General features: G+C 47.9%; 2 protein-coding genes across 4 annotated transcripts; both read right to left on the reverse strand.

Annotated features, from left to right (window-relative positions):
* Positions 1–419: 419 nt before the first annotated feature.
* cnot6a (CCR4-NOT transcription complex, subunit 6a) lies at positions 420–15,085 on the reverse strand. Of its 2 annotated transcripts, none has more exons than XM_030368767.1 (12): positions 14,832–15,085; positions 13,759–13,877; positions 13,352–13,538; positions 13,095–13,180; positions 12,901–13,005; positions 12,124–12,192; positions 10,578–10,735; positions 10,246–10,400; positions 9,365–9,519; positions 8,161–8,394; positions 7,650–7,852; positions 420–4,661 (listed from the first exon to the last, which is right to left on the reverse strand). In XM_030368767.1, exons 2-12 carry the CDS (start codon positions 13,868–13,870, stop codon positions 4,449–4,451), a joined length of 1,677 nt encoding a protein of 558 aa, XP_030224627.1. In that variant the 5' UTR covers positions 13,871–13,877; positions 14,832–15,085; the 3' UTR covers positions 420–4,448. The 2 variants fall into 2 exon arrangements, with proteins under 2 accessions (XP_030224627.1, XP_030224628.1); XM_030368768.1 differs by having other exon boundaries at positions 14,846–14,951.
* Positions 15,086–15,363: 278 nt separating this feature from the next.
* Positions 15,364–24,167, reverse strand: simc1 (SUMO interacting motifs containing 1). 2 transcript variants are annotated; one of them, XM_030368752.1, is made up of 10 exons: positions 23,826–24,167; positions 21,771–23,018; positions 21,252–21,505; positions 20,215–20,284; positions 19,967–20,130; positions 17,038–17,130; positions 16,817–16,948; positions 16,425–16,581; positions 15,933–16,017; positions 15,364–15,836 (listed from the first exon to the last, which is right to left on the reverse strand). In XM_030368752.1, exons 1-10 carry the CDS (start codon positions 23,904–23,906, stop codon positions 15,631–15,633), a joined length of 2,490 nt encoding a protein of 829 aa, XP_030224612.1. In that variant the 5' UTR covers positions 23,907–24,167; the 3' UTR covers positions 15,364–15,630. The 2 variants fall into 2 exon arrangements, with proteins under 2 accessions (XP_030224612.1, XP_030224611.1); XM_030368751.1 differs by having other exon boundaries at positions 23,817–24,160.
* Positions 24,168–25,000: the final 833 nt, after the last annotated feature.

Consider the following 25,000-nt stretch of genomic DNA (forward strand, 5'->3'; position numbering starts at 1 on the left):
CCCTACAGAGCCCTTTTGACATAGTTAGAAAGAAAATGATAACTTAATAACGTAAATCAAAAGTTGCTAATTAAATTCTAATTTCAGAATATGCATGCTTTATTTTCTCCCACTATCCATGGGGACAAAGTCCCCACCAATGACCAAATAGCCAATATCTGCATTGCAATCTACATGTGGAGAAGGTCACCTACTTTCCAAATCCTTGATATGGGGGGGGGGGGGGGGGGATATATGTATTACATAGTCCTTTGGCTCCACCATGCGGCCAGAAACGGTACTATAATATACAATAGTCCTTTTTAATGAAAATCTAAATATAAACTGGTCTTTATATACTACGATCACTAGTACAAAAGACGTAGCTCTTGTAAAGGACCAATTACGAATGTCCTAAAATGAAGAACACGGAGGCAAGATAAAGTAAAACAGATATAGAATTTATTTTCAATATCCATTGCAAAGAAGAGGTGACACGTTTAAAACAGATAATATAGAATTTATTTCCACCAGAAGTAGGAAAATACATATAGGTGTAAAGAAACCAAGCAGAACCTCTATTCAACAGAGAGAAAAGTAAAGTCTGAAAACTATCAAGAGGACAGCAAAGGGGTACAACAGAAAGAGCATTGTTTACCACTCAGCTTTTTTTTTTATCAGTGTGTTGAATTGAAAACAGCTGCCTTGTTATCTGATCTGGGTTCATGGACATTCTACAACATTGTGCATGTGTGTTTTTTTTTCCTCCAGGTTATTATTCGTAATATTTTGCTGGTATTTTATGAATGGTAAACAATTGTTGGTCCAGTGTATTAACACAGTGACACAGATCAATATATGTACTCATTTGACTAAAAGATAGACAATCCTGATTATTGAACAACTATCACTATCGATCGGCAGGGTGGGCGAGTAAATATACAAAATGAGGAGAAACGAAAGGAGACATCCCACTGGGGGTCGGAGGACGGACGGCCCAACCGCAGGCGTGCTGCGGATCCACAAAATAGAAATGAAGCAGGCAACAAGCCGCGGGCTTCCAGGTTAAAAAATAAAAACGTCTACGGTATTATTGCCAAGTTTCAGGAGAACTACTGAATCCACCGCTCCACTGACGGATGGCCGCACGTGGATGCAACGCGTGACCGTTACCAAGGGAACGGCAGCATCTGCCCTGGGTACCCGCCCTGCATCAATAACACTAGGGGAGGGGGTCTTGCTCTAAATCTTAAAAACTTAAACACAAGCAGCTTTGGTGTACAACATCGAATCGGAAAAACACAAGTTAAAACAAGATTCAGCCTGGCGAAAAAGAAAAGAGCCAACTTCAGCGTGCTCCGACCCACAGTGACAAAGTGCAGATCCAACCCAGTGTTCCTACACACTGAAGACGAGGGACCGCCACCCTGATCGCCCGTCACAAGCCAGACGACGTGGGGCCACGTCCAAAAGAACTATAACTATCTATAGCTTGCTAGCGTAACAGTTATCCACTGTGATGCACACGGTACAAAGTGAGATGGGACTAGTATGCTACTCAAAAATCACAGGACCAGTCTAGAACTAAAAACATTTCCCATACCGGCCAGACTGCCACAAATCACCTGCCCTATCCTAAGAACATGGCTAGAGTCACGAAACATCCCACATAAAGCTGAAATTCAAAACGTAAAACTTGAATATCCCGTGATTAAAAAAAACACTTACCAATAAACAATGGTACTCGGCACCTCTTATCAAATCCATCTGCGCGAGACTTCAGAAGTGTTCAATTCCTCAACTACTAATCTCATGAGACCTTTCCCACCAGGGTTAACACAGGATTTGGTTTGCAACGCCAGGGGGAAATCAAGAGGATTAAGGGACAGAACGTGGCCACCATAACACCATAGAGTTCAGGATTTACACAACACATCTTTTAGAAAGGAAACATGAGATACATCTTTTATTCACACTTTACAAAAAGCTAGTCTTTAAATCTACTACAATACTAATGCAATTCAGAAAGAAAATAAAATCAGGCTGGACACCATTCAATCGAAAACAAGTAAAATAAAAACGTGGGGCAAACTAAATTGACAAGAAAACTCAACTTTACAATTAAGTCTGAACTTCTCTACTCGTTGTCCCCCTGACAGATGTCAAAATATACATTTTTAAAAAAGTGGCGTGATCAATAATCACTAAAATGTGTCCAAACTCACAGAGGGGGGGGGGGGGTCTAAAGCAGTATCTGAAGCCAAGTGCTCGGTTCCAACGGATCTGCACGCTGAGAACAACGACGGAGGCAGAGCCTCGTGGGCGGAGCCCCGTGGACGGAGCTCCAGCGTTCCGACCAGAAACCCGACTACAGAGCTCCCGGGGGCGGGCCTAACGGGGGGGGGGACCTGACACACCGACTGCCTCATCCTTAGACCTGGGGGGTCCTCCAGCAGAGCAACAGGACTATGGCGATGGCACTAGAACTGAGATACGGGAGGGGGGGGCTGTACAGAGTGGTTGAACCAGGGGCAAAACAATTACAGTGGGCCTGGGGTCGGGGGCAGATGGAGAACCAGGGCAACGCACGGGCCAGGGGCCCGATGGGCCAGGCTGGGGGGGACCAGAGTCCCAGAGGGGGGGTGAGGGACCGGGGGGCCAAGCCAAGGAACAGCGGGTGGACACTATGAGGGAGGGTCTATATATATATATAGCATACCTGATTACTAAGGAGTTCAACTTAAAGGAGGGGGGGTACACATCATAGCATTGTCACAGCTCATTAAAAAAGACAAAACAAACACAACCACATAATCTTCACAATGTCTCGACAGTATTTAAAAATAAGAGAAAAGGTTGTTCAGGCGTTCACCAGCAGGGGGGCAGTGCAAGACGAGGAGCACTGCTACAGTGAGGCACGACGCTCCGGTGGTACGCCCCCTGTGGTCATGGAGCTGCTGGGGCGTGGCGGGGTCTTGCACCATGCGACCATAAGGGGGGGGTCACCAGCTGGCAGTGCCTCTGGACTGGTGGAGCGCGGCGACCGTTACGCCGCCGTCTATTTACAATCTCAGCAATACATGCCGTCCGAATGAAGGGGTGAGGGGCGCCCTTAAAAACCAGAGCAGCCATCAGGTTAGTATAGCGGGGGGGGGGGGGTGCAAAGTGGGGACAGGTGAATGCCGTGAACAACCTCCTCTTAAGTCTTTTGTACAAGCTGGTAAGATCAATTCATCTTAACTGGATAAAAATTTAGCCATAGTTTACAATACAATCTTTTTTTCTCAAATCTGGATCATAATTTATTCTTCGTACAAAAAAACGCCAAAAAAACAGGTCTTTTGTGGTTCATATACAATCATGTAAAGACTGAATCTAGAGTTCTATTCTGTACAAACACTGCAGAGTGCGTGCATGGCTGGGCGGTACTGGCCTTGGAGACAGTGCTACAGATCTGCCTGCAAATGACATGTGTGTGTACGGGTGGGGGGCAGTCTGAGCCTGGACCCAGACGGTGAGTCCAGACACCAGAGACGCTAGTCTGCCTCCTGTTCAGCGAGACTCCCCGCTCTGGGGGGGCAGGTGAATACTGAAAGTGTCAGCCCCCGCCCCGCGGCTACAGGGGGGTCCCATGAGCTCGGTGATATTAAAGGGTCCCTAGCAGCCTTGGGGGGCCACGCCACGCTGTGCTGTGAGGTGGAGGTCTGCGCTCGGCCCGCCGCCAGCTGCCTGCTGGCCCGACACAGGGGGAGCTGCCTGGTTGTCTAGGCGACGGTGGGGGGGGCTGCCGGCTAGAGGCGGAGCCTGACTGTTAGCACCATGGCAGTCCGTGCCCACAGAAGACCTCAGCACCACGGGGGGAGGGGGGGGATATCTCGATTGCTTCAAGGACCGCACCTCGTCCAATCGCCACTCAACACAACCGGCAGCCCCACCCTCCGACCCCTGACCCCACCCCCACCCACGTCTTAAAGGACTCCTGGAGCAGAGCGGGGGGCGGCCGGGGAGAGGGCGAGCAGCAGCTCATGTCAGGACGTCCGACGTACGGACGCGTCTGCCGTCTTTGCTGGTGTCAGGTTTGTACAGGGACAGACAGACAGACGGACCCCTAGCCCTGCGCCGCCACAGTCGAGTCTGAATTAAAAACTAAAGCGTGAATGCCCCGCCCCCCCGCCCCCCCCTGACCCAACATCCCCCGCTGGCCCTCTGAGCGCCCCCCGCGCTGGGGTAAAGCAAGCTGGGGGGGGGGGGGGGGGGGGGAGCAGTGGAGCAGAGGAGTCCGAAACAAGAGAACACAGAACACAGGATTGACTCGAGCAGTTCCACAAATAAAAAATAAAAGGAAAAAAGGAAAATATAGAATATCTATTACATCATAGGAAATCCCTGTGGGCCCGCCCCCGCGGTCCATCTCACAGCACCCTCCTCCTCCTGCAGTAGGGGGACCAGAGCTGGTGGGGGGGGACTCACTACCTGCGGGCGCCCAGGTGCAGACCGTTGACCTGGGGGGGCAGGTTGGGCAGCAGGAGCTCCAGGTGGGCGAACAGGGAGAAGTGGTCGGAGGGAATGTGGGGGTGCGGACAGCCGCTGATATTGTTCTCCAGCCAGTGGGGGTCCAGGGGCCCCAGGACGCCCAGCACGTTGAGGCTGGGCCGGGAGTAGAAGATGTAGTCGATGACACCCTGGGGAGGAGGGGACGGGGGTTAGCCGCGTGGACGCAGACACCGGAACAGCCAGGACGGGCCGTCCCAACGCAACGTTTAATAACAGCCAGGACGGGCCGTCCCAACGCAACGTTTAATAACAACCAGGACGGGCCGTCCCAACGCAACGTTTAATAACAGCCAGGACGGGCCGTCCCAACGCAACGTTTAATAACAGCCAGGACGGGCCGTCCCAACGCAACGTTTAATAACAGCCAGGACGGGCCGTCCAACGCAACGTTTAATAACAGCCAGGACGGCCGTCCCAACGCAACGTTTAATAACAGCCAGGACGGGCCGTCCCAACGCAACGTTTAACAACAACCAGTCATCACCACAACGCCATGTTTAACAACAACCAGTCATCACCACAACGCCATGTTTAACAACAGCCAGTCATCACCACAACGCCATGTTTAACAACAACCAGTCATCACCACAACGCCATGTTTAACAACAACCAGTCATCACCACAACGCCATGTTTAACAACAACCAGTCATCACCACAACGCCATGTTTAACAACAACCAGTCATCACCACAACGCCATGTTTAACAACAACCAGTCATCACCACAACGCCATGTTTAACAACAACCAGTCATCACCACAACGCCATGTTTAACAACAACCAGTCATCACCACAACGCCATGTTTAACAACAGCCAGTCATCACCACAACGCCATGTTTAACAACAGCCAGTCATCACCACAACGCCATGTTTAACAACAACCAGTCATCACCACAACGCCATGTTTAACAACAGCCAGGACGGGCCGTCCCAACACAACGTTTAACAACAACCAGTCATCACCACAACGCCATGTTTAACAACATGAGGGTCAGGTGGACCATCACAACGCCATGTTTAACAACATGCGGGTCAGGTGGACCATCACAACGCCATATTTAACAACATGAGGGTCAGGTGGACCATCACAACACCATGTTTATCAACATGAGGGTCAGGTGGACCATCACAACACCATGTTTAACAACATGAGGGTCAGGTGGACCATCACAACACCATGTTTAACAACATGAGGGTCAGGTGGACCATCACAACACCATGTTTAACAACATGCGGGTCAGGTGGACCATCACAACACCATGTTTAACAACATGCGGGTCAGGTAGCCATCACAACACCATGTTTAACAACATGAGGGTCAGGTGGACCATCACAACACCATGTTTAACAACATGCGGGTCAGGTGGACCATCACAACACCATGTTTAACAACTGAAACTACAACCCCAGAATAAACCCTTCAAAGGATCCACAACGTATTGAAGAGGGAAAGGATTAAGTTGTGGTCAAATCTAGGGGTGTGACGATACACTCCGCTCACGAGACGAGACGCGATATTGGGTTAACGAGAACGAGACGCAACGAGATTTTAAGAAAACTACAATGACAAAATATATGACTGGACCAACAGACTTTTATTTAACGGGTATTTGTGTGACGTGATGCGCCCACATCATCTAAGCAAACCGAGCTGGAGGTTGTATTGATGTTGAATGTTACATTTCCATGTTCAAGTTTTTTTCAATTAATTTTGAATGTTAAATATTCTATGTTAAATCCCAAATAAATTGTTGACATTTCTAAACGCAAGCCGGAGACTCCATCATTAAATGTATTCGTTTTCGCGGTTAGCTTCTTCTTCTCCTCCGGAAAAACACGACCGCATTGCAGTGTTGTATACACTAATCCGCCGCGAAATCTATCCATCTTTGACTGTCGGCATCGCTGCGTTGCTGAAATGTTACTTGCCGCTGCCCTCTAATGGTTTTTCAGTGAAAAGCATCCTGCTCGCGGACTTTTTAGTGACAGGTATAAACAACAACATGGAAAATTGGATAGATGATGTCAGGCACTGGCCAAAGCTTACCGATGAAGGTAATTTATTGACAACGTAATGTATTAAGATGTGTATTGACAACAATAAAACCTGCCATTACTAGCTGTGTTTGCTAATATGTTCACAAGTTGCAAATAGCTAACCACGACCAGTTGTAGCAATAAAATACATGTTCTTCCAGGTATTCAGGATTATTTTATTAATCGTCTGGCATGCGATGAGCTTCAGAACGCAAACTTCAGGGCACTGATTGAACTCAGAATTATATGAGCTCCGGATGGATTGGCCAGATACTACACGCCATCGCAGATCAGCTCATCAGGTTCAAATGTGTCGTGAGGTTTTCACAGGCAGTGAACTCGTACCATAATGTGTCAGTAACCATACAGAGAGAAGATGGCAAAATTCTTGAATGTGTGTGACTGCGTGGCCAGCCTAGGAAAGTGTTGGAGCCATACAGCAGGACTACTGTACACAATTATTACTATTAATATCATTACATAATTGAACAGCTTATGTCCTAAAAAAAACGAAAGAAAAAGGAGAACATTTCGCATCACCAACAACCGCCTACAGGGTCCAACACGCTACTTCCTTAGCAAAACACGGCAAGTCACGTGATTCCAGCAACTCAGCAATGTCGACGCTGCTTTACTTCCTGTTTCGCCGGATTAGTGTATAAGGGAGTAACATGTAGGGTAAATCGTATGTACACTCAAATTTTGGATATTTTAAGTGCACTATATAGTGCATGAAATTAACCACAGAGAATTCGAACGCCACTACAAAATGGCGAGCCCCCTATATAGTACACTATATCCGTGATGGGGAACGATTTCGAACATAGCTTATGGCTGCTTTTGATGCTTCCCCTCCTTCTCTTTTCCTTCTCCAGGTTCTGGCAGGCTAAATGTAGCAAAGGCGCATTACTGCCCCCACAGGCGAGAAATAGAAGTTTGATAGGTCACAAATCTCACGAGACAGATTCTTAACGCGACGGGTAATATCGTCAAGTTTAATCTCGCGAGATCTTGTGGCACGAGATCTCGTCACTCCCCTGGTCAAATCCCATCACAGCAAACGGCCGGTCAGGGCTCACCTTGAAGTCGTAGGTGTAGTTGGTGTAGGGCATCAGGCCCTCCTCGTAGGTGCTCTTCAGCTTGAAGCCGTGCGTGATGCGGCCGTTGGACGTGGGGTTCTTGCCGTTGCAGTTGAAGTTGGTCAGGCTGTCGCTGTAGCGCAGCTCCTTGAAGTCCTTGTGGGTGCAGTCCACGCCGCCGGTGCTGAGGTACTCCACCACACCTGGGGGGGCGCAGGGCGTGGTCAGGCTCCCCCCACCATATAGAGGAGGGCAAGGTCAGACCCCCTCCACCATATAGAGGAGGGCGTGGTCAGACCCCCTCCACCATATAGAGGAGGGCGTGGTCAGGCTCCTCCCACCATATAGAGGAGGGCGTGGTCAGGCTCCCCCGCCATATAGAGGAGGGCGTGGTCAGGCTCGCCCGCCATATAGAGGAGGGCGTGGTCAGGCCCCCCCCCCCAGCTGAACACCTTCCTATAGCCACTAAGTCAGCAGCCCCCCCCCCCCCCCCCCCCAGCTGAACACTCACCGGAGTCGGGCAGGGAGTTGAGGTCAGCGCACAGCACCAGTGGGATGGCGTTGGTCTCGCCCGACACCGAGGAGAGCTTGAGGCTGCGCGTGGCCTTGTCCACGATGTTCTTCACCTCCGACAGGAACATCATGGTCTGCACCAGCTTGACGTCGGAGAACTCGGGGTCCCAGTGCATGTGGGCATTGGCCACCAGCAGCAGCTGCTTCTCCATGCCGTGGAGCGCCTTTCCAGCTATGGGAGAGGAGGTGTTAGGAGTCGTTCACCGGAGGGCTTCCCTCACAATGGAGGCGCCGGGTCCCTCAACATGAAGCCTAACAGGCCGTCGGTTCATTCATTTATTGTTATTCATTCATTCATTCATTCTTAGTACTGTTGCAGGAATGATTTCTTTGTCTACCCACATATTCGCACACACTGCCTATGCAATCATTGGGCATGACCCGAGTGTTCCACAGGGCTAGACAGACCTATCGTTACAGCTAGCCTTGTGTTGGGAGGGGCTTCGGAGGCTTGGATCACTCCGGTTGGATACTTTAAATGGAGCGTATTCTGTAACCCTAGCTTCAATGAAAGGCAGGTGGAGGTGATGTTTGGTACGGGGTGGAGGAATATACCTACACTAAGCTTTGTTAGTGTGGCTTTTAATGTTGCATATACTGTACACACAGGTCTGGGGGGGGGGGGCTCCACCCTCTAACCCTGGAGGTCTAGGGGAGGGGGGCTCCACCCTCTAACCCTGAGGTCTAGGGGGGGGTCTGCTCCACCCTCTAACCCTGAGGTCTGGGGGGGGGGGGCTACACCACCCTCTAACCCTGAGGTTTAGGGGGGCTTCTCACAGGACTGCTCCACCCTCTAACCCTGAGGTCTGGGGGGGGGGGGGCTACACCACCCTCTAACCCTGAGGTTTAGGGGGGCTTCTCACAGGACTGCTCCACCCTCTAACCCTGAGGTCTGGGGGGGGGGGGGGCTACACCACCCTCTAACCCTGAGGTTTAGGGGGGCTCCACCCTCTAACCCTGAGGTTTAGGGGGGCTTCTCACAGGACTGCTCCACCCTCTAACCCTGAGGTCTGGGGGGGGGGGCTACACCACCCTCTAACCCTGAGGTTTAGGGGGGCTTCTCACAGGACTGCTCCACCCTCTAACCCTGAGGTCTAGGGGGGCTCCACCCTCTAACCCTGAGGTCTAGGGGGGCTACTCACAGGACTGCTCCATCATCTCCTTGCGGACCTCCAGCAGGACGGCCACTCCGATGTTGTCCTTGGTCATGACCCGGTTCAGCATGGCCTCCGAGCCCTCCGAGTTGGCCATGGCCAGCTGGTTGAACTCCACCGTGTGCTTCTGCACCACGCTGAACCTGGAGGTAGGGGGCGAGGAGGACAGTCTGTGAGGGCTGACCCAGGGCGCGGCCTGAGGGGCTCAAGGTGTAATACATTCATACACCCTCTTCTAACCAGTGGCCTCTCACAGCGCTTCAGTCATCGTCCAACAGTCACCGAGTCACGCACCGACGGTGCCACCATGCAGGGCGACAGCCAGCTCGCCGGGAGCAGTCAGGGTTAAGTGCCTTGCTCAGCGACACCTAGACACTGAGGAGCCGGGACTCTAACTAGCAACCTTCCGGTGACCAGCCAACCTGCTCTAGCTCCTGAGCCAACGCCCCTCCGGTCAAAGGGTACGTAAACATTGGGTCCTCCATGTACTCGCATGCATCGCTCAGTTCTGAAGAATGCAGTGTATGTAAGAGTGGACCGTGACGCAGCCCACATCTGTTTTTTGAGGTCTAAATCAAGCGTCATCCTTTCACAGCGCCGTGCATGCAAAAGCAATTCCACTACATAATATTTTAGTAGCACTTGCTTAAATTTCCCTCTGGCTATTAAAAGGTTTATCTTATCTTTGATAAGTGCCTTCTTTTAAACTACCTCTACCAAAATTGTTAATGGTCGTAGAGCAATTAGTTTCATTACGCTTTGCATCACAACTGAAAAACCACTTGTGGAGTAACCCAATGACCCAGGACGACACACATTAGAAAGGGTTAACACCAGGAGGAGAAGCGGTCCATAATGCAGCTAGTTACTTCTCTGTCTTGTAGAAGACCGCACATCCGTCGACGTGTTTGCGGTCCGACTCGGACATGGTCCTGGCCCGCGACTTGGGGCTGAAGAACCCCTCGTAGCCCTGCTCCTTCAGCTCCGGCAGGAAGAAGCTGTAGTACTGCTCCGTCTCCACTTCCTGTCAGGGTGAACGGTTAGCACGCCCGGCGCGGGGCTTGGGTTACAGCGTGTTAACCGGTTTCCAGTCAAGTATCCAAACACATTATGTTGGCCTGAACACTATGTACCCACGCATGCAGCGGCTGGGAGGGGGGAGGTCCCTGTAGCTTTTTCCCGCTCGATCACAACGACGTACCTGCAGGCTGATGATGTCTGCGTTGCACGTCAGGATCTCCTGCATGATGGACTTCTTCCTGTACTCCCAGTTCAGGGCCCAGGAGGGACAGTAGCCGTACAGCTGCCGCGTGGCGTACTTGTCACAGAGCACGTTGTAGCACATCACCGAGAACAACGCTGGAGAACACAGGAGGGGCAACACGGGCATAAACAACACGGGCAATCTTCTGCGGTGGGACTGGTGATCCATAATCAATAGGCACACCAAGCCTTGCCTTCAGTGGCACGTCACCCACTACCCCTACACAGGAGACGGGTTTCAGGGAACTATACGTTCACTCTGCACATGTCTAGCCGCTACAATGCCAAGTTAGGGTGTGCGTTTCAAACCACCAGTACATTTTATGCAAATCGTGGAAGGGTCGTGGTTTTTGTGCATGCAAAAGAGATTTTGCATGAGTGTTGATGCGTGCCACCATTGGTTATGTTATCCAAGGAAACTTGCATTTCATATGGCGACACTTAATACTTTTGAAGCCAGTAGGCAGGCTCTCAAGGCACAAGGAGCATCCCAGAAGAAGGTCTGGTAAACTTGACTCAATGCACAACGAGCATCGCAGAAGAAGATCTGGTAAACTTGCATTAGTTCCTTGAGGGAAGCCTCGCACCACAACTGACCAATGAACCAAATTAAAATGTAATTGTGATGAAGAGATTCACATAACAACTTCCTACTTTTCTTTTCATGTACCAAGGGCGCGTTGGCAGGGAAATCAAATCATGGTCGAGCACGTTTCATATATATTATAGCATTATAGTAACTGAACCCAGACACAGCTTTTACCTAAAAGCATCTTTCCATCAGTGCCACCAGGTTGAGAAACTCATTTGCTGCTTCATACAAAAACGTCGGCATTGACCAAATGCTGAGGGCAATGCACTTCAGAGGCCTGATTGTAGCTTTAAGGAATTGCATTTCATTTGTTAAGTGCACTATCATGCTAGGCTTTGCCTTACGTGAATGAAAATGAGATATTTAAAAGATAATTCTCTTCATCTTCATTTAAGCTTCTACCCCCAGCCCTCCACGTGGCATCAAATACTTGCATGCAGACCTATGCCATTTTGGCTTCCGACAGACACAGAAAGGTGGCAGTCTGACAAGCTGTTCGGACTAAGCAGAAACAACAACCGGTTTGACCAGAACTGACACGCAGACAGAACTAGTGCCGCGCAGGGAGAACACCAGGTGGTGGTTACTCCATGGCCATCGCCCGTCTGTACATGGAGGACCTTATTCACACATGCCTGTGTGAATGAAGACTACTGCCAAGTTAATCTAGTGACTAACGGGCCCGTGAAGGCCTTATTAATGATCACACACATTTGTATTGAGGGATATTCATGTCATTCCACATCGCTGTGGATTTAAACAACTGCAGTCAGGATGTACATCCGGTCAACAGGCTGGTCGTGGATTATACGCTCATCTCGAATCGAGGTTAACCAGCCCAGGGTTTGTGTTGCACACAAGTGATGCTTAGTTTGCCTGTAGCGGAGCTTACCTGAGGCTCGTGTCCGGTCCGGCTCGTTCAGGGCGATCCATTGCCTTGCGGGAGGCTGCTCCGTTGGTTCTGTCAAACACACAAAACCAGGGTTAACAGTTGGTTCTATCACAAACCAGGGTTAACAGTTGGTTCTGCCACAAACCAGGGTTAACAGTTGGTTCCGTCACAAACCAGGGTTAACAGTTGGTTCCGTCACAAACCAGGGTTAACAGTTGGTTCTGTCACAAACCAGGGTTAACAGTTGGTTCTGTCACAAACCAGGGTCAACAGTTGGTTCTGTCACAAACCAGGGTCAACAGTTGGTTCTGTCACAAACCAGGGTCAACAGTTGGTTCTGTCACAAACCAGGGTTAACAGTTGGTTCTGTCACAAACCAGGGTTAACAGTTGGTTCTGTCACAAACCAGGGTCAACAGTTGGTTCTGTCACAAACCAGGGTCAACAGTTGGTTCCGTCACAAACCAGGGTCAACAGTTGGTTCCGTCACAAACCAGGGTTAACAGTTGGTTCTCTCACAAACAGACAAACCAGGGTTAACAGTTGGTTCTGTCAACTATACAGATACCAGGGTTAACAGTTGGTTCTGTCAACGATACAGAAAGCAGGGTTAACAGTTGGTTCTCTCACAAACAGAAACAGGGGTTAACAGTTGGTTAGGGGTCAAGCATTGCCTTTTAAGTTCACAGCTTGCTGGTGTCAGCATTTTCACTATTCCAGACACCATATGGGAATGCTTATCAGATTCAACAGGTAGCACAACATCTTGGGCACTCACGTCTCTTAATGGCTCCTGCCAGGTTGTCCAACAGGTAGTTCAGCAGTCTGCGGGTGCCATCCGGTTCCTGGTAGAGGCTCATGATCTCTTGTGCTAGTGGGTTTCCTGGCGGAACCAACAGACACCACAATTGAGCCTCGCCAACACAAACCTCGGGTATGGTCTAAAAAATACGATGCCAAACGTCCACTCACCCTTCAACCCTAACGTTTGTAACTGGAACAGTTTCCCCAATTCAAAAGGCAGGACCCGCAACTGGTTGTTATTTAAAAGAAGTTCCCTGTTGAGCAGAAACCCCAGCTTTAGGCACGAGCAGATCACAGCCTCTCAATCAAGCAATAGAACACAAATACAATAATTTAAACTAGGAGCACATGTTCCACTAATCCGGGGTTTAAAGGCTTATCGTTTGAGGGGATTGGATGCACATTTGGGGTACAATGCTTTTCACCTGAGCGACACCATGTTTCCGAGCTCTGTCGGCAGGCTCCTGATTTTGTTGGACGACAGATCCAGGTAAACCAGGTTGTGTAGTTTGGCAATGTCTGGCGGGATACGTGACAAGGAGTTGTCACTGAGGTGCAGGGCAGTGAGGTGGGTCAGAGACCACAGGGCTGTACTGAGGCTTCGTACTCGACCTGTTGACATTGTGCAGAACACACACACACCTTAGCTGTAGACTTGGATGAATAGTCTGCCACCCTGTTGCTTGGTGGGCGGCTTTAGTGTGCATCAGATGATTAATTGTTCACATTTTCGGCCTCAGTTCTTTCACATTAAAGAGACCCAGAACGAATTGGTCATATTCTCAGTACTAAACATACTATATATTTGTCCTCAATTAATTGTCACACTCACCACTGATTTCAAGTTCACCCCAGTATGACTTCTTCCCGTTGGCTGCCTCCTCGGTCGACATAATTGTATACATCCGCCTAGGGTCTGGCGGGTCATATTTTTCCTTGGGCATTCCTGTACTGCAGGGCAAATAATCTACATCAAAAAGACGTATGCATATGGTAGATTCTGACATGCATGTTCCCTGAAACCTCTGAAGAATGCATACATGCAAAAAAATGTGGGGGCTTCAGATAGCAACACCAAAAGGTGTTGAAAAGCTTGAATTCGTGATGATATTTAAAAACAAGCCATACATTTCCAGTTCTGCACTGAGGGAGAAGCAGCACGTGTTTCTCCAACATCAATGTTTACTTCATTAAATACAGAATTGGGCTTTAACCAGAGCATAGCTGCTATCCACACACAATCAAGTCACATGCGAGACAATATAATTCTCCGCCATCAAAACCGCACAGTTGTAATTAAGGAGCGATGCGGTGGACGAACACAAAGTCTCTTTCCATTGTAGCTTAGCAGGTTAGTTCATCCTCACCAGATAGCCACCATCAGCTAACACACTAAATATAGCAACCTCACTAGCTTGTGTGCTAATTCAACACCAGAGAGATGGTCCAAATAAGATACCCACGGTTCACGCCGGATACCACGGACGGTTGGCATGGCGAAATAATAATTTGTCGACAGATAAAATGCACATTCGACGGTTACATAATGCCCGTATACCCCGCTTGCGCATTTCGGAGTAGGCCAGAAAACAGCGTATTATGTAGCCAACGCAGGCTAGCTCGTCACCGCCGCCGCACCAGCTGGCTAAACAGCGCCGCTACATGCTAACTAGCCTAGCCCCTTGCTCCTCGCTTGTGTGAGCGGAGCGATGCTACTTAGCTTAGCATAAAACTAGCTAGCACAAAAAAGCTAACTGCTCCTATTTTTTTCTCTTTCCCCCCACAGATGGAATGAAAAATACAATTCGAAAAACATCCACCGTCGCATGGGACGAATGGTTTGAACCCGGACGCCCCTGACGGAATCCAATAGTCCACGGTGAGACGGAAAAGTGTGGTTTGTACCTGCAAGAGCATACCAGATAGCGAGGACGACTGCGTGTTCTCTTTTGTTTTCTAGCTACTTCACTCGCTTCCGCTGCTGCTGCTGTATCATGGCGACTGTCAGGGTTTTTTTTTTTTCTTCCTGCCAACGATAACAGCCCCGGATCCGATTGGCCCGCGTCGTCAATTGACCCAGCTGTTGTCGTAGAGTAAATACTTCACTGAAGAGTGTTGGGGGTGCGGGATGGTGGACGGGGACACCCGCACAGGTGCATGGAGAGCTGTCACACACCATGTACTCTTATTTGGGCCGTGGGACCGCGGGTCAAGGGACCCGGTAATATACATTGAAAATAAGTTCACTCAGAGGGGGTTTCATTTAGTTGTCTGCGAATTATGAGTAGGCTAATGATTTTTTTTTTTTTTTTATATATTTGTAACTTTGTATGATTATTAAATGTATTATGCCCTTCTGTGTTTAGATGTCCCTAATATGCAAAACGGAGGATACCATTTGTTTTCTGACCTTTCCCATGAGTAATAAGACCATCCATGCAATGAGAAGTTGTGTTTATTGCACTTTGTACTTGAGCATATGAGCATCTACATTTTAGCTTTTACATCAGCAGATGCTGCTTTGTATAAATAAATAACGACTTTTTTCCCTTTAAGTAAAGTAAATTCAAAACACATAACAAATCGTTATGAGATTTTTTATAAAGCTGTAAATCAATCCAACTGTACAGCACCATCTCTGGTGAAACGGTGGTTAGTGATATTCATCTTTGACCTGGTCCTGTTGGATACTGGTGAGGCGACCTTAGGACTGACAGACATCCAGCAGCTGATCCTGGAGGTAACTGAGGGATTCCTCGATGTGATCCGGCAGGTCATGGCCCAGGTCTGCCCGGGCTCTGGACAGCAACGACTCCATGGCCTCGCACACGGCCAGCCTGTGCACCGCGTCCTTTGGGCTGGTGGTGGCGGCGTGCTCGCATGTCTCTGTGATGGGGCGTCGCAGGTCCCCTGGAATGCACCATGGACGGACCATGGATTAGGTTCTCAGCACGGACCAACCATGCAGACTTGCTGTTCCCTGGGGGCGTGCGTTGGATGGCTCACCTTTGTTGACCTTGTTGTAACTGAGCAGTAGCATCCAGAGCATCTCTGCCAACTCCTCCCACTTGGGCCATCTGTGAGCTCCGTCCTACAGGTGGCAGTGCTTATGTGTCAGTTTCTCTCCAGGCTCCTGCCTGCCTTGTCCATCAACGTCTTGTATATTATTAGCATACATGTTAACTTCATCAAGTTATATATTCTATGCTTTGAATATATAAACCATATGTTATCTTTTCTTAATAATAAGCTTAAGTTTGTTATCTTGCTTTTATTGTGTTATGTTTGGTTGTTTTAGTTGCCTTGATGTATAATATGTGCTGTAGAGAAGTTCCTCACAAGAGGGATTCCTATTCCTGTAGTTTGAACTTGTTTTATAGATGTATTATTATTAATGTAGATGACACTTAGCCTTGCGTGGTCAACCACTGACACTGTAGGATCATGCATGAACCAATGAGCTACAGGTTGCACTAGAGGCATGAGCTATCTTCATACCGTGGGCTCCTGTCTCAGGGTGCTGTGCTTCAGGAAGTGTAGCAGCAGAGGGAGGGACATGGGCAGGGCCGTCTTCTCGCTGCAGCTGTGCTCCAACAGGTGCTGCAGCAACTTGCATTTCAGAAGCTCGCTCTGCAAGCTGTCAAGTAACAGCTTCCTATGTGGAAGGCAGAGACAAAAGGCGTCCAAAGAAAGTTGGGGAAGAGAACCCCGCTTGGAAAAGTGGAGCTTGATGCGATAGTATATAGATGACACAGGGAATCAGAACCATACAAAACCAATAGTGTATAGATGACACAGGGAATCAGAACCATACAAAACAATAGTATATAGACGACAAAGGGAATCAGAACCATACAAAACCAACTGAGCCGTACTGGACCCCCGCTCACCTGTGGGAGCGGAGTGGCACCACGATGAGGAGCGCGTGGAACAGCTCCTGGGACAGCCGGGACGCGCTGAGCGCTGGAGAGCAGTCCACCTCCAGGGCCATACGGAGCATCCCCTGGAAGGCCGACACCATCCTGGAGCCAAGACCCAAAAGTGAGCCCAACCCCGGCAGCAGAGGAGGAATGAGGCCCCAGAGTGGGACAGAGGCCTGCCTGCAGCTCACCTGATGTGGTCGTCCCTCTCTCTGAGCCGTTCGTCACCGCCCCCTTCGGCTGTTGCTTTTATGATGGCAGCGCACAGCCACCCCATGACCTCTCTGGACAAGGTGAAGAAACACACGGGGGATATTCGATAGTGTGACACATCTTCTTCACCTTGCTAGCTGATAAGATCTGACTAATCTCGTCTCAAGCAGTCCTAACGCGTTACAGCAAAACTTCTGGGGTTAGAGTTATGTTTGGTCTCATGTCCGTTTCAGAGATACTCGAGAGTGGTGGAGCTTTTAGAAGTAAGTGAAATAATAAGTGTAACTAGAAAATGCATTTCCTGCAGAAAATACGGTGAGTGCAGTAGTGCAAAGCGAGGCTGAAAATCGGTTTAAATAAAGCCAAATAGATTAAGACATTAAGACAAGACAAAACGTTAAATAGCTTAAATCAAGTGAAGGGAAAGAAAGTTCAAAAGTCTAAATGGAGTAAACAATGCACATCATTTAAGAAAATGTAAATGGTTGGAAACAAATAAAGTGACAGCTGAATGAAAAGCATTGCTAAAAATGCAGAAATGTAAGATGAATTGAACTGAAAGGTCAAATGTATTGCCCTCTACTGCTGGTTGGTGTGTGTGTGTGTGTGTGTGTGTGTGTGTGTGTGTGTGTGTGTGTGTGTGTGTGTGTGTGTGTGTTTAAAAGTAGCCCAATAGAGTGGGAAAAACAGCCCAATCTGGCAACTCTGCCTGAACGTCCTCCAAAAGTAGACCAAACTGGCGGGGAAAACTGCCCAATCTGGCAACACTGCTGAAACGAAGCCAGTATGAAACTAAAGAAATTATGATTCTGAATAGAGTTTAAATGATCTCGAAATTCCGTTAGGATATTATTGAAGAGTGTAGATTTGTTAAATGGTTTAGATAAACGGTTGAAAATGGATTTAGTTACATTACGTGTCCTCCCATTGACACTCTGGTTAAAGGTCCCATGACATGAAAATCTCACGAAAACCTCTTATGAGGTTATCTAACATAAATATGAGTTCCCCTAGCCTGCCTATGGTCCCCCAATGGCTAAAACTTGCGTTTGGTGTAAAACGAGCACTAGCTGTTCTGCTCGCCTTTGAAAAAACGGAGGCTCAAGTGCGCTGATTTGCAATGTCTGTATTTATGACCTCACCAAGAATCTCAGCTCCTCCCCTTACTCTGCCTGGCCCGCCCAGAGACGTTGGCCTGCCAATGAGACTCGACCGTGCGAGCGCCACATGTGTGTGTGGGATTGTGTGTGTGTGCACGCTTAGGCACCTCCGGAGGCGGAGGTGCCTAAGCGCTGCCCGGCAACGATCCCTTTCTCCTCCTTGTCGCGGTTCAGTCTACTTCACATTGATGAGGACGTTGAAGAACCAGGAACGTCGGAGAACCCAACACGGTCGTTTGAGATTCCTAATATCGGCTCACACAGCTTTTGGCCGTGATAATATATATTATATGATATAGATATCTATGTAGGCTATATGATAATATTTAGATATAGAGCTCCAGGACTCCCGTGTGTTCTAGAATATTTACAGAACACGGCTAAAGGCTGTGCGCGCCTCGCCATTGCGATACATCCACTGTAAACAGAGCGCATGGTACCGTGGCTGCAAGCTGCTCAGGGCCACACCCCCACCCTCTTCCTTGACCCGCCTCGCTCCTCCTCATTTGCATTATAGCTACAGACACCAAAACAGCGCATTTGGGGGAAGCTCAATGTGCGACTGGCTCGGAGTGGCTGTAACTCTGCACCACGGCTGAATTTCGGGAACGTCTTTGAATACTGTGTTAGTTGCCCACTAATACCTATATTAAAGAATACATAAAATAGCATGTCATGGGACCTTTAAAAAAAAGATATTATTTAAAGGTGGAATATCTTAAAAGTATCAAATATTTAAAAAATCTGAAAATAATCGCTTGATTCCAAGCTATTTTGAACATTTTAAATTTAGAATGGAGTCTCTAGGTGAAAAATTGAGGAAGGAGATGGGTCCCAAAGTTTCTAAAGAATAATAAAGAAAGAACGAAAGAATAAAACAGCGCTCAACAATAGTTGAGCGCTGCATGCAGCACTCACCAGGAGTACAGTACAGTGGATAAAGGGAAATAGAAATAGGATAGACTGATCGAGCTTGCATAATCCATTTATTTATTGCTACACACTCCATTATTAACACAAATAAGATATAATAATTGCTTCTAACATCTGCTGCTGCTGCTTCTTCTTTTTAAAATGTATTTATTTATACAATGTCTTGTTGCATTTTAGCTTGTGTTTTTCTTGCTTGTTTATGCGTCTTGTCTGTACTACTGCTGCTGGAATTTTGAATTTCCCTGAAGGAGCATTCCCAAGGGCTCAATAAAGTGTCTATCTATCTATCTATCTATCTATCTATCTATCTATCTATCTATCTATCTATCTATCTATCCATCTATCTATCACCGAGTAAGTGAAATATTAATAAATAAGTGTATTTCTACATTGGTTAGTCTACATAGTGTGGATCTTATGTAACTTTTGTATGTTCAATAACATTCTTATCTTTCATATCTTTTTTATCTTTAGCATGTTGCCTTCATGTTGTTTTTTCAGAATGGTTGGGCAACATTCTGCAACTTTCTATTGAGTTGATTTGATAGGGGATGTGTACAAACTAAGCTGTGAGGCTGCTTGGGTCTGAACAGAGTTTAGTGTGGCAGTACTGGAAAGGCTTAAAGCATAACGGTCTGACCAAAGTCAGGTTGGCAAACGATCGAATTACTCTTCCGTACTGATTGGGACTAATTTCAAGTCGTCTTTAATCCGACTGAACAACATTGCATCCATTTGTTTTCACACATTCAATTCACTTCAGGGTCATTGTTCACCACTGTCCTGAACAAGTTCTTCAAACTCTCCAACGTACCTGACTTTTGTGAACTGAGTAGTGCATGACAAGAAGGCCCTGGCTATGGACTCATTGAGGGCAGCGGAAGAGAGCTTGGCCCTGAAGTCGTCCTCCATCGTCCGCAGAACGTACTCCAGCAGCATCCGAACCACCTCACAGAAGTGTTTCTTGGTGGGGTCCTCCTGATGGACCCACAGAATACCATGTTATGTAAAGACACGGAGCGTTGAAGGAGTCGTGTGTGGATGTGCAACAGGTCATCCCACCTGGTTGTCCAAGGTGGTGATCAACAGCTCCCAGTCCCATGGGATGGTGGACCTGTCCGTTCTGTGGTGTCTGAAGACCGGAAGTACAAAGACATTAAACCAAGAGAGACGAGAGCAGGGAAGGTTTAATGCAAAACCTCGAAATCTCTAGAAAAAACGAATGTCCTTCAACTGTACGACAGAATTGATCTCTGAACAAATAATGTAGCAAAAGATGCAAAACGCAAACCTTCATTTGGTTAGGAATAACTTTAGAAAGCTGGAGTCTACTCGATAGTTTAGTGCTGCTTTTGATAAGTGTCTGCTAAACGTACATCTGGACTCTCCTGTCCCAATACTAACTGCTTACACTAAATAACAGAATAACGATGTACTTTGCAATAAACTCTTAAAAATGTCTCAAGTGGTCGGCATAAAGGAATTAATTGCAATGAAGTCAGTTATAATCAACAATCAATCTGGAGAACTTATATTTAACTCATCTTGAGATATCTTGAATCCAAAACTCCACATTCAGTTAGCAAACGTACACAGCAGACAGAACCGCGATGGGTCTTAGGGGCCACTCACACTAGGGCCGTTTGCCTGTTCCGTGCTGCAGGAAGATTCGGCACGATTCCCCCCCTCCCCACTCCCCCCGCTGGCCCGTGGTCACACTGCTCCCAAAGGCCGTGGCCTGGGCACGATAGCTCCTTCATACATACGTCATCACGTCGTAATCCGATAAATACGTCATCACGATGGAGATCAACAACGTGAATGCTGTCGTCGGCCCAAATTTCAAGTAAACACTCGACTTCACTATCGCACCAACGTAAACCCACTCGTGAACCGCTTGCCGCCATTGTTTAAAATAGTTTAAAATGACTTTAGTATGCAAATGAGCTCGGGCACGGGGCCGCAGCCCTAGTGTGAGTCGCCCTTATTCACTCAGATATCTTTCTCGGACCGTCTGGTGTCTTCGCCCCTGAATGTGGAGTTTTGGATCCAAGATGGTCGCGAGGTGAACATAAGGCCCATTGAGACATCTTCCTCACCTCTGCGTCTTCATCAGCAGATCGAAGGCCTGCACCCGGAGGTTCAGGGGGCAGCGGGCTCCCAGCAGCAGCCCCCTCAGCAGGTGGGCGCTGATGTCCTTGGGGGGGTAGAAGCCCGGCTGCAGCAGGTCTGCCAGCAGCTGGACGGTGGCCTCTGGCATACTCTCCTCCATGGTGCTGTAGACCTGCCCCAGGCTCTGGCTGTGTAACACCTTCGCAGCGTCCAAGCTCCCATCCTCCTCTTCATCGATATACTGGGAGGGGGCAAACAGATTTATAAAAGGAGAGTATACATTGACGTCGTTAGTGCCATTATAGCAGGGCTTCAAACCTAGCATCAATTGGTATTATTGAATGATCTGTTGTGATAATTTACAATCCAAACAATAAAATGTAAGCTAATGTTACTTACTATTTCACTATGCGACAAGATCAAACAACTCCTTTTTAGGAGTCCACAATATGTACCATGCATGCTGCGCTACATTCTAGACACCCAGACCAGAGAGTGTGTCCCACCTGGTCCAGGAAGGGTCGGCCCATGAGCCTCTGAAGGCGGACCGGGCTCACGTATCCCCGGTCCTCCTGCCCGCCACTCCCGAAGGACTTCTCCTCGTACGTCTCTTCCACGTCGCTGCCGTCGTGCCAGTTCACCATTACTGGACCGTCGTCGCTGAAGACAGTGTCTTGATCGATGCAATAGGAGTAGGTCTCGGCCTGGGCTAGGTACCAGCCCGTGCTGTGGGCCGACTGGACAGCACCGCCAGGAACGCCGTCACACAGGCTGGTGGCGGAGCCTCTCGTGCTCTCCTCGGGCTCCACCCTGAACGGGACCCTTGCTGCACTCTGCGCCCGGGCGGGACGGGCAGTGATGCACGTCTCGTTAACCTGGCTTTCAATGCTTTGAAAGGATTCTGAAGATGCTATGGACTCTGGGTACTGTAGAACTGTACTCTCCACCTGTGGACTGCGGTCAGTGATGGTTGTCTCGTTTAAAAGCCTTTTAATGCTGTGAAAAGGTTCTGAAAATGTTAGGGATGTTAATGGATCCTGTACTACTGAACTCTGATAAGGTGTAGGGTTTAGGTCAAACCTATTAGCACCTGATGGCTGGCTATACGGCCATCGCTTCGAGTCTGACGTGTTTGATTCCCGTGTCTCGGACACCAAACCACCGGGGCAGCCCCACGCTGCTTCTGCTTGTGTTGGAAGTGGAGACGTGAGTGATGGGGGCGTCTCCTTGATTTGACTCCACCTCGCCGTTGGCTCCTCCAGTGCGCCGGGGTGCATTTCAACCACATGGCCTGCGGCTGGGGCACAGGGGTGCTCCTCAGGAGGACAGCGGAGTCTGTCACCCGAGGAGCACCCGAGGTCTCCTCCTTGTCCATGTTCCTTTTCGATTTTGAATAAATATTTTTGAACCAACGCCTTTAATTCCGGGTTATTTGCAAAGATACTGTGAGGCGGGGGAGGCGTGTCCGCTGCCAGATTGATCTTATCTGTTTGTGTGGCGCACGCCGACTTCTGTTTCAAATCGTCAGTTAAGCGGCATGGGGAATTTGGTTTACCCGGGTCGGGGTCCACTTTAATCGCGTTTGAGAGGAATGTTTGGGATGCGTGGTCCGTCCGAGTGCAGCCGTGGCCATTTTCCAAGCCTAGCACTTCAGGGTTAGGGTAAGGGATCGGGGGCTCACCGCCGGTAGGGCGCTGTTTGAACCTCCCCATCCAGTGGGGAGACCACTCGGGCTCTGATAGGTCGATCAGGAGCTACAAATGAAACAAGAGAACACCGTGAGAGATTTGGCAGTTAGTGTATCCTCTACCCTGAGCCCCCAAATCAAAAGTAGGAGAGAAAGAGGATGGGACCCCAGTGGAGCTCTCCTCCCCGGTTGGGGGCCATGGCGTCCACATCCCAACCGTCTAACCACATTTAAGTTGCACAGTTGCATTACTGTAACAGCTAAAATTATTGATGATAGAGAACACCTGGCCAAGTGGATTTGGCCAGTGGATAGATCATTGTTTTCAAAAGCAGAACTTTAATTTAATGTTAACTTTTTCGAATAGTGTTCTGCTCCACCGCCCAACAACAAAACATGAGTAATGTGATGCAGCACCAGTAGAGACAACGGCCCACACGCGTCGAGGGTTGAAACGCTCATCATGTCACGAGTTCGAGAAACATATGTAAAACAGTCAAGAAGACAGCCTGGCCATCTCCAGTGAAGTTAATTATTAATACACAATACGGGGAGTATCAGGGCTGGTACATTCGAATGAATACAACTATGTACTGTTGTCGATACTCAGCCCTATTGAGATTTAAGAAGCTCAAGAGCACTCACTAATCATAATAATAACATGATCACTAGTAGCCTACCAGTCCAAGGCTGATGCTGCCATCACCTCGCGACCATGGTGGCGGTGGTTGCCCTGTAACGTTACGTAATAATGTTGACTGTTGAATGTTTGTTATTATATTCTCAAGGCACCTATCATACGTTTCGGGATTTGTTCTCTGCAGCCCCCCAGTGTGTCTTAGGGGCAGCAATCGGCGTCACATACATTACTCACCGGGGTGTCCAAACACTGTTTATTCATAAAGTGTGAAGCATCTGCTTCGGCGTCTGCATCAGCGCTGAGAGTCCGAATCATCACTCCCAGACTTGGAGGAAATACCGTCCATTACTCATTTAACATTAGATGGCTGCTGGATCTGTCTTTTGGTCGTTGGGTTTCATGGTTACCATTTCATGCAATCCATAACCATGGACATAATATAGAAGTCCATAACGCAAACGTGTTCCTCTTTTCCTCTTCCGGTCTGACAGCAGCGATCCGCAGGTCTACGGTAAGTCGCAGCGTTCCATGTTGTTGCGTCTGTGAGCTGAAATGCAGTACAGGTGCCGTGTGGCCAAAAAGCGACTAGTCGCGTTGTGTAAATAGGCTACTAACATCGCTGGTACGAATCAAGAGATATATATATATATATATATATATATATATATATATATATATATATATATATATATATATATATATATATATATATATATATATATATATATATATATATATATATATATATATATATATACATATATATATATATATATATATATATATATATATATATATACCATGTACAATTTACCCCATGTTGATTACTATTTTACGAACGAACAATTAACAGTCTCTGAATACGCTTTCGAGATTATGTTTCATTATACACACTTGGTGTGTATTTAAAGCAACACCACTAGAGGGCGCACATGTTTACCAAAACAAGTTTAAACATGTCCTAAAACGTGTCCCATCAGAATAAAGAGCAGACACCACCACTAGACAATATTTATGACCGACAATTCCTCCCCGGTTTACAGATGTATTAGGTGTCCGGCCTTTCAAGTAATGAGACATTTGCTGCTTAATTATTCTGTTACTTGACAAGGACCAAACGACTGTTAATATTGGTATATCTCCTAATATGTTACATTATCAACATACACATCAACAAAGTTTATGCTATGTGTTCCTGTTTGCATGGTTAGTATTCTATTCATGCATTATTGTTTTTTTTGCAATAGAACCTGTTGGATATTGCACAATATATATTACATATAAAAATACATTTATACACTCACCCACTTTTCTAAACAGGAAAAGGCAACAGGAAACTGTCACAATGCTACTATGCAGCAGATAAGCAGGCACATTGCTATATCTCTGTGTGGGAAATATAATGGTGG

The sequence above is a fragment of the Gadus morhua genome, chromosome 10 (genome assembly GCF_902167405.1).
Source record: "Gadus morhua chromosome 10, gadMor3.0, whole genome shotgun sequence".
Taxonomy (NCBI): domain Eukaryota; kingdom Metazoa; phylum Chordata; class Actinopteri; order Gadiformes; family Gadidae; genus Gadus; species Gadus morhua.

Excerpts from the sequence above, each read along its gene's own strand:
- simc1 (XM_030368751.1), bottom strand. The coding sequence starts at position 23,906 with ATGATTCGGACTCTCAGCGCTGATGCAGACGCCGAAGCAGATGCTTCA. Across the intron at positions 16,949-17,037 it reads GAGAGGGACGACCACATCAG|GATGGTGTCGGCCTTCCAGG; the intron begins GTGAGCTGCAGG and ends TCTTGGCTCCAG. Across the intron at positions 16,018-16,424 it reads CCCTGAGACAGGAGCCCACG|GACGGAGCTCACAGATGGCC; the intron begins GTATGAAGATAG and ends TGCCACCTGTAG.
- cnot6a (XM_030368767.1), bottom strand. The coding sequence starts at position 13,870 with ATGCCCAAGGAAAAATATGACCCGCCAGACCCTAGGCGGATGTATACA. Across the intron at positions 13,006-13,094 it reads ACAAACGTTAGGGTTGAAGG|GAAACCCACTAGCACAAGAG; the intron begins GTGAGTGGACGT and ends TGGTTCCGCCAG. Across the intron at positions 10,401-10,577 it reads CAGACATCATCAGCCTGCAG|GAAGTGGAGACGGAGCAGTA; the intron begins GTACGTCGTTGT and ends TCACCCTGACAG.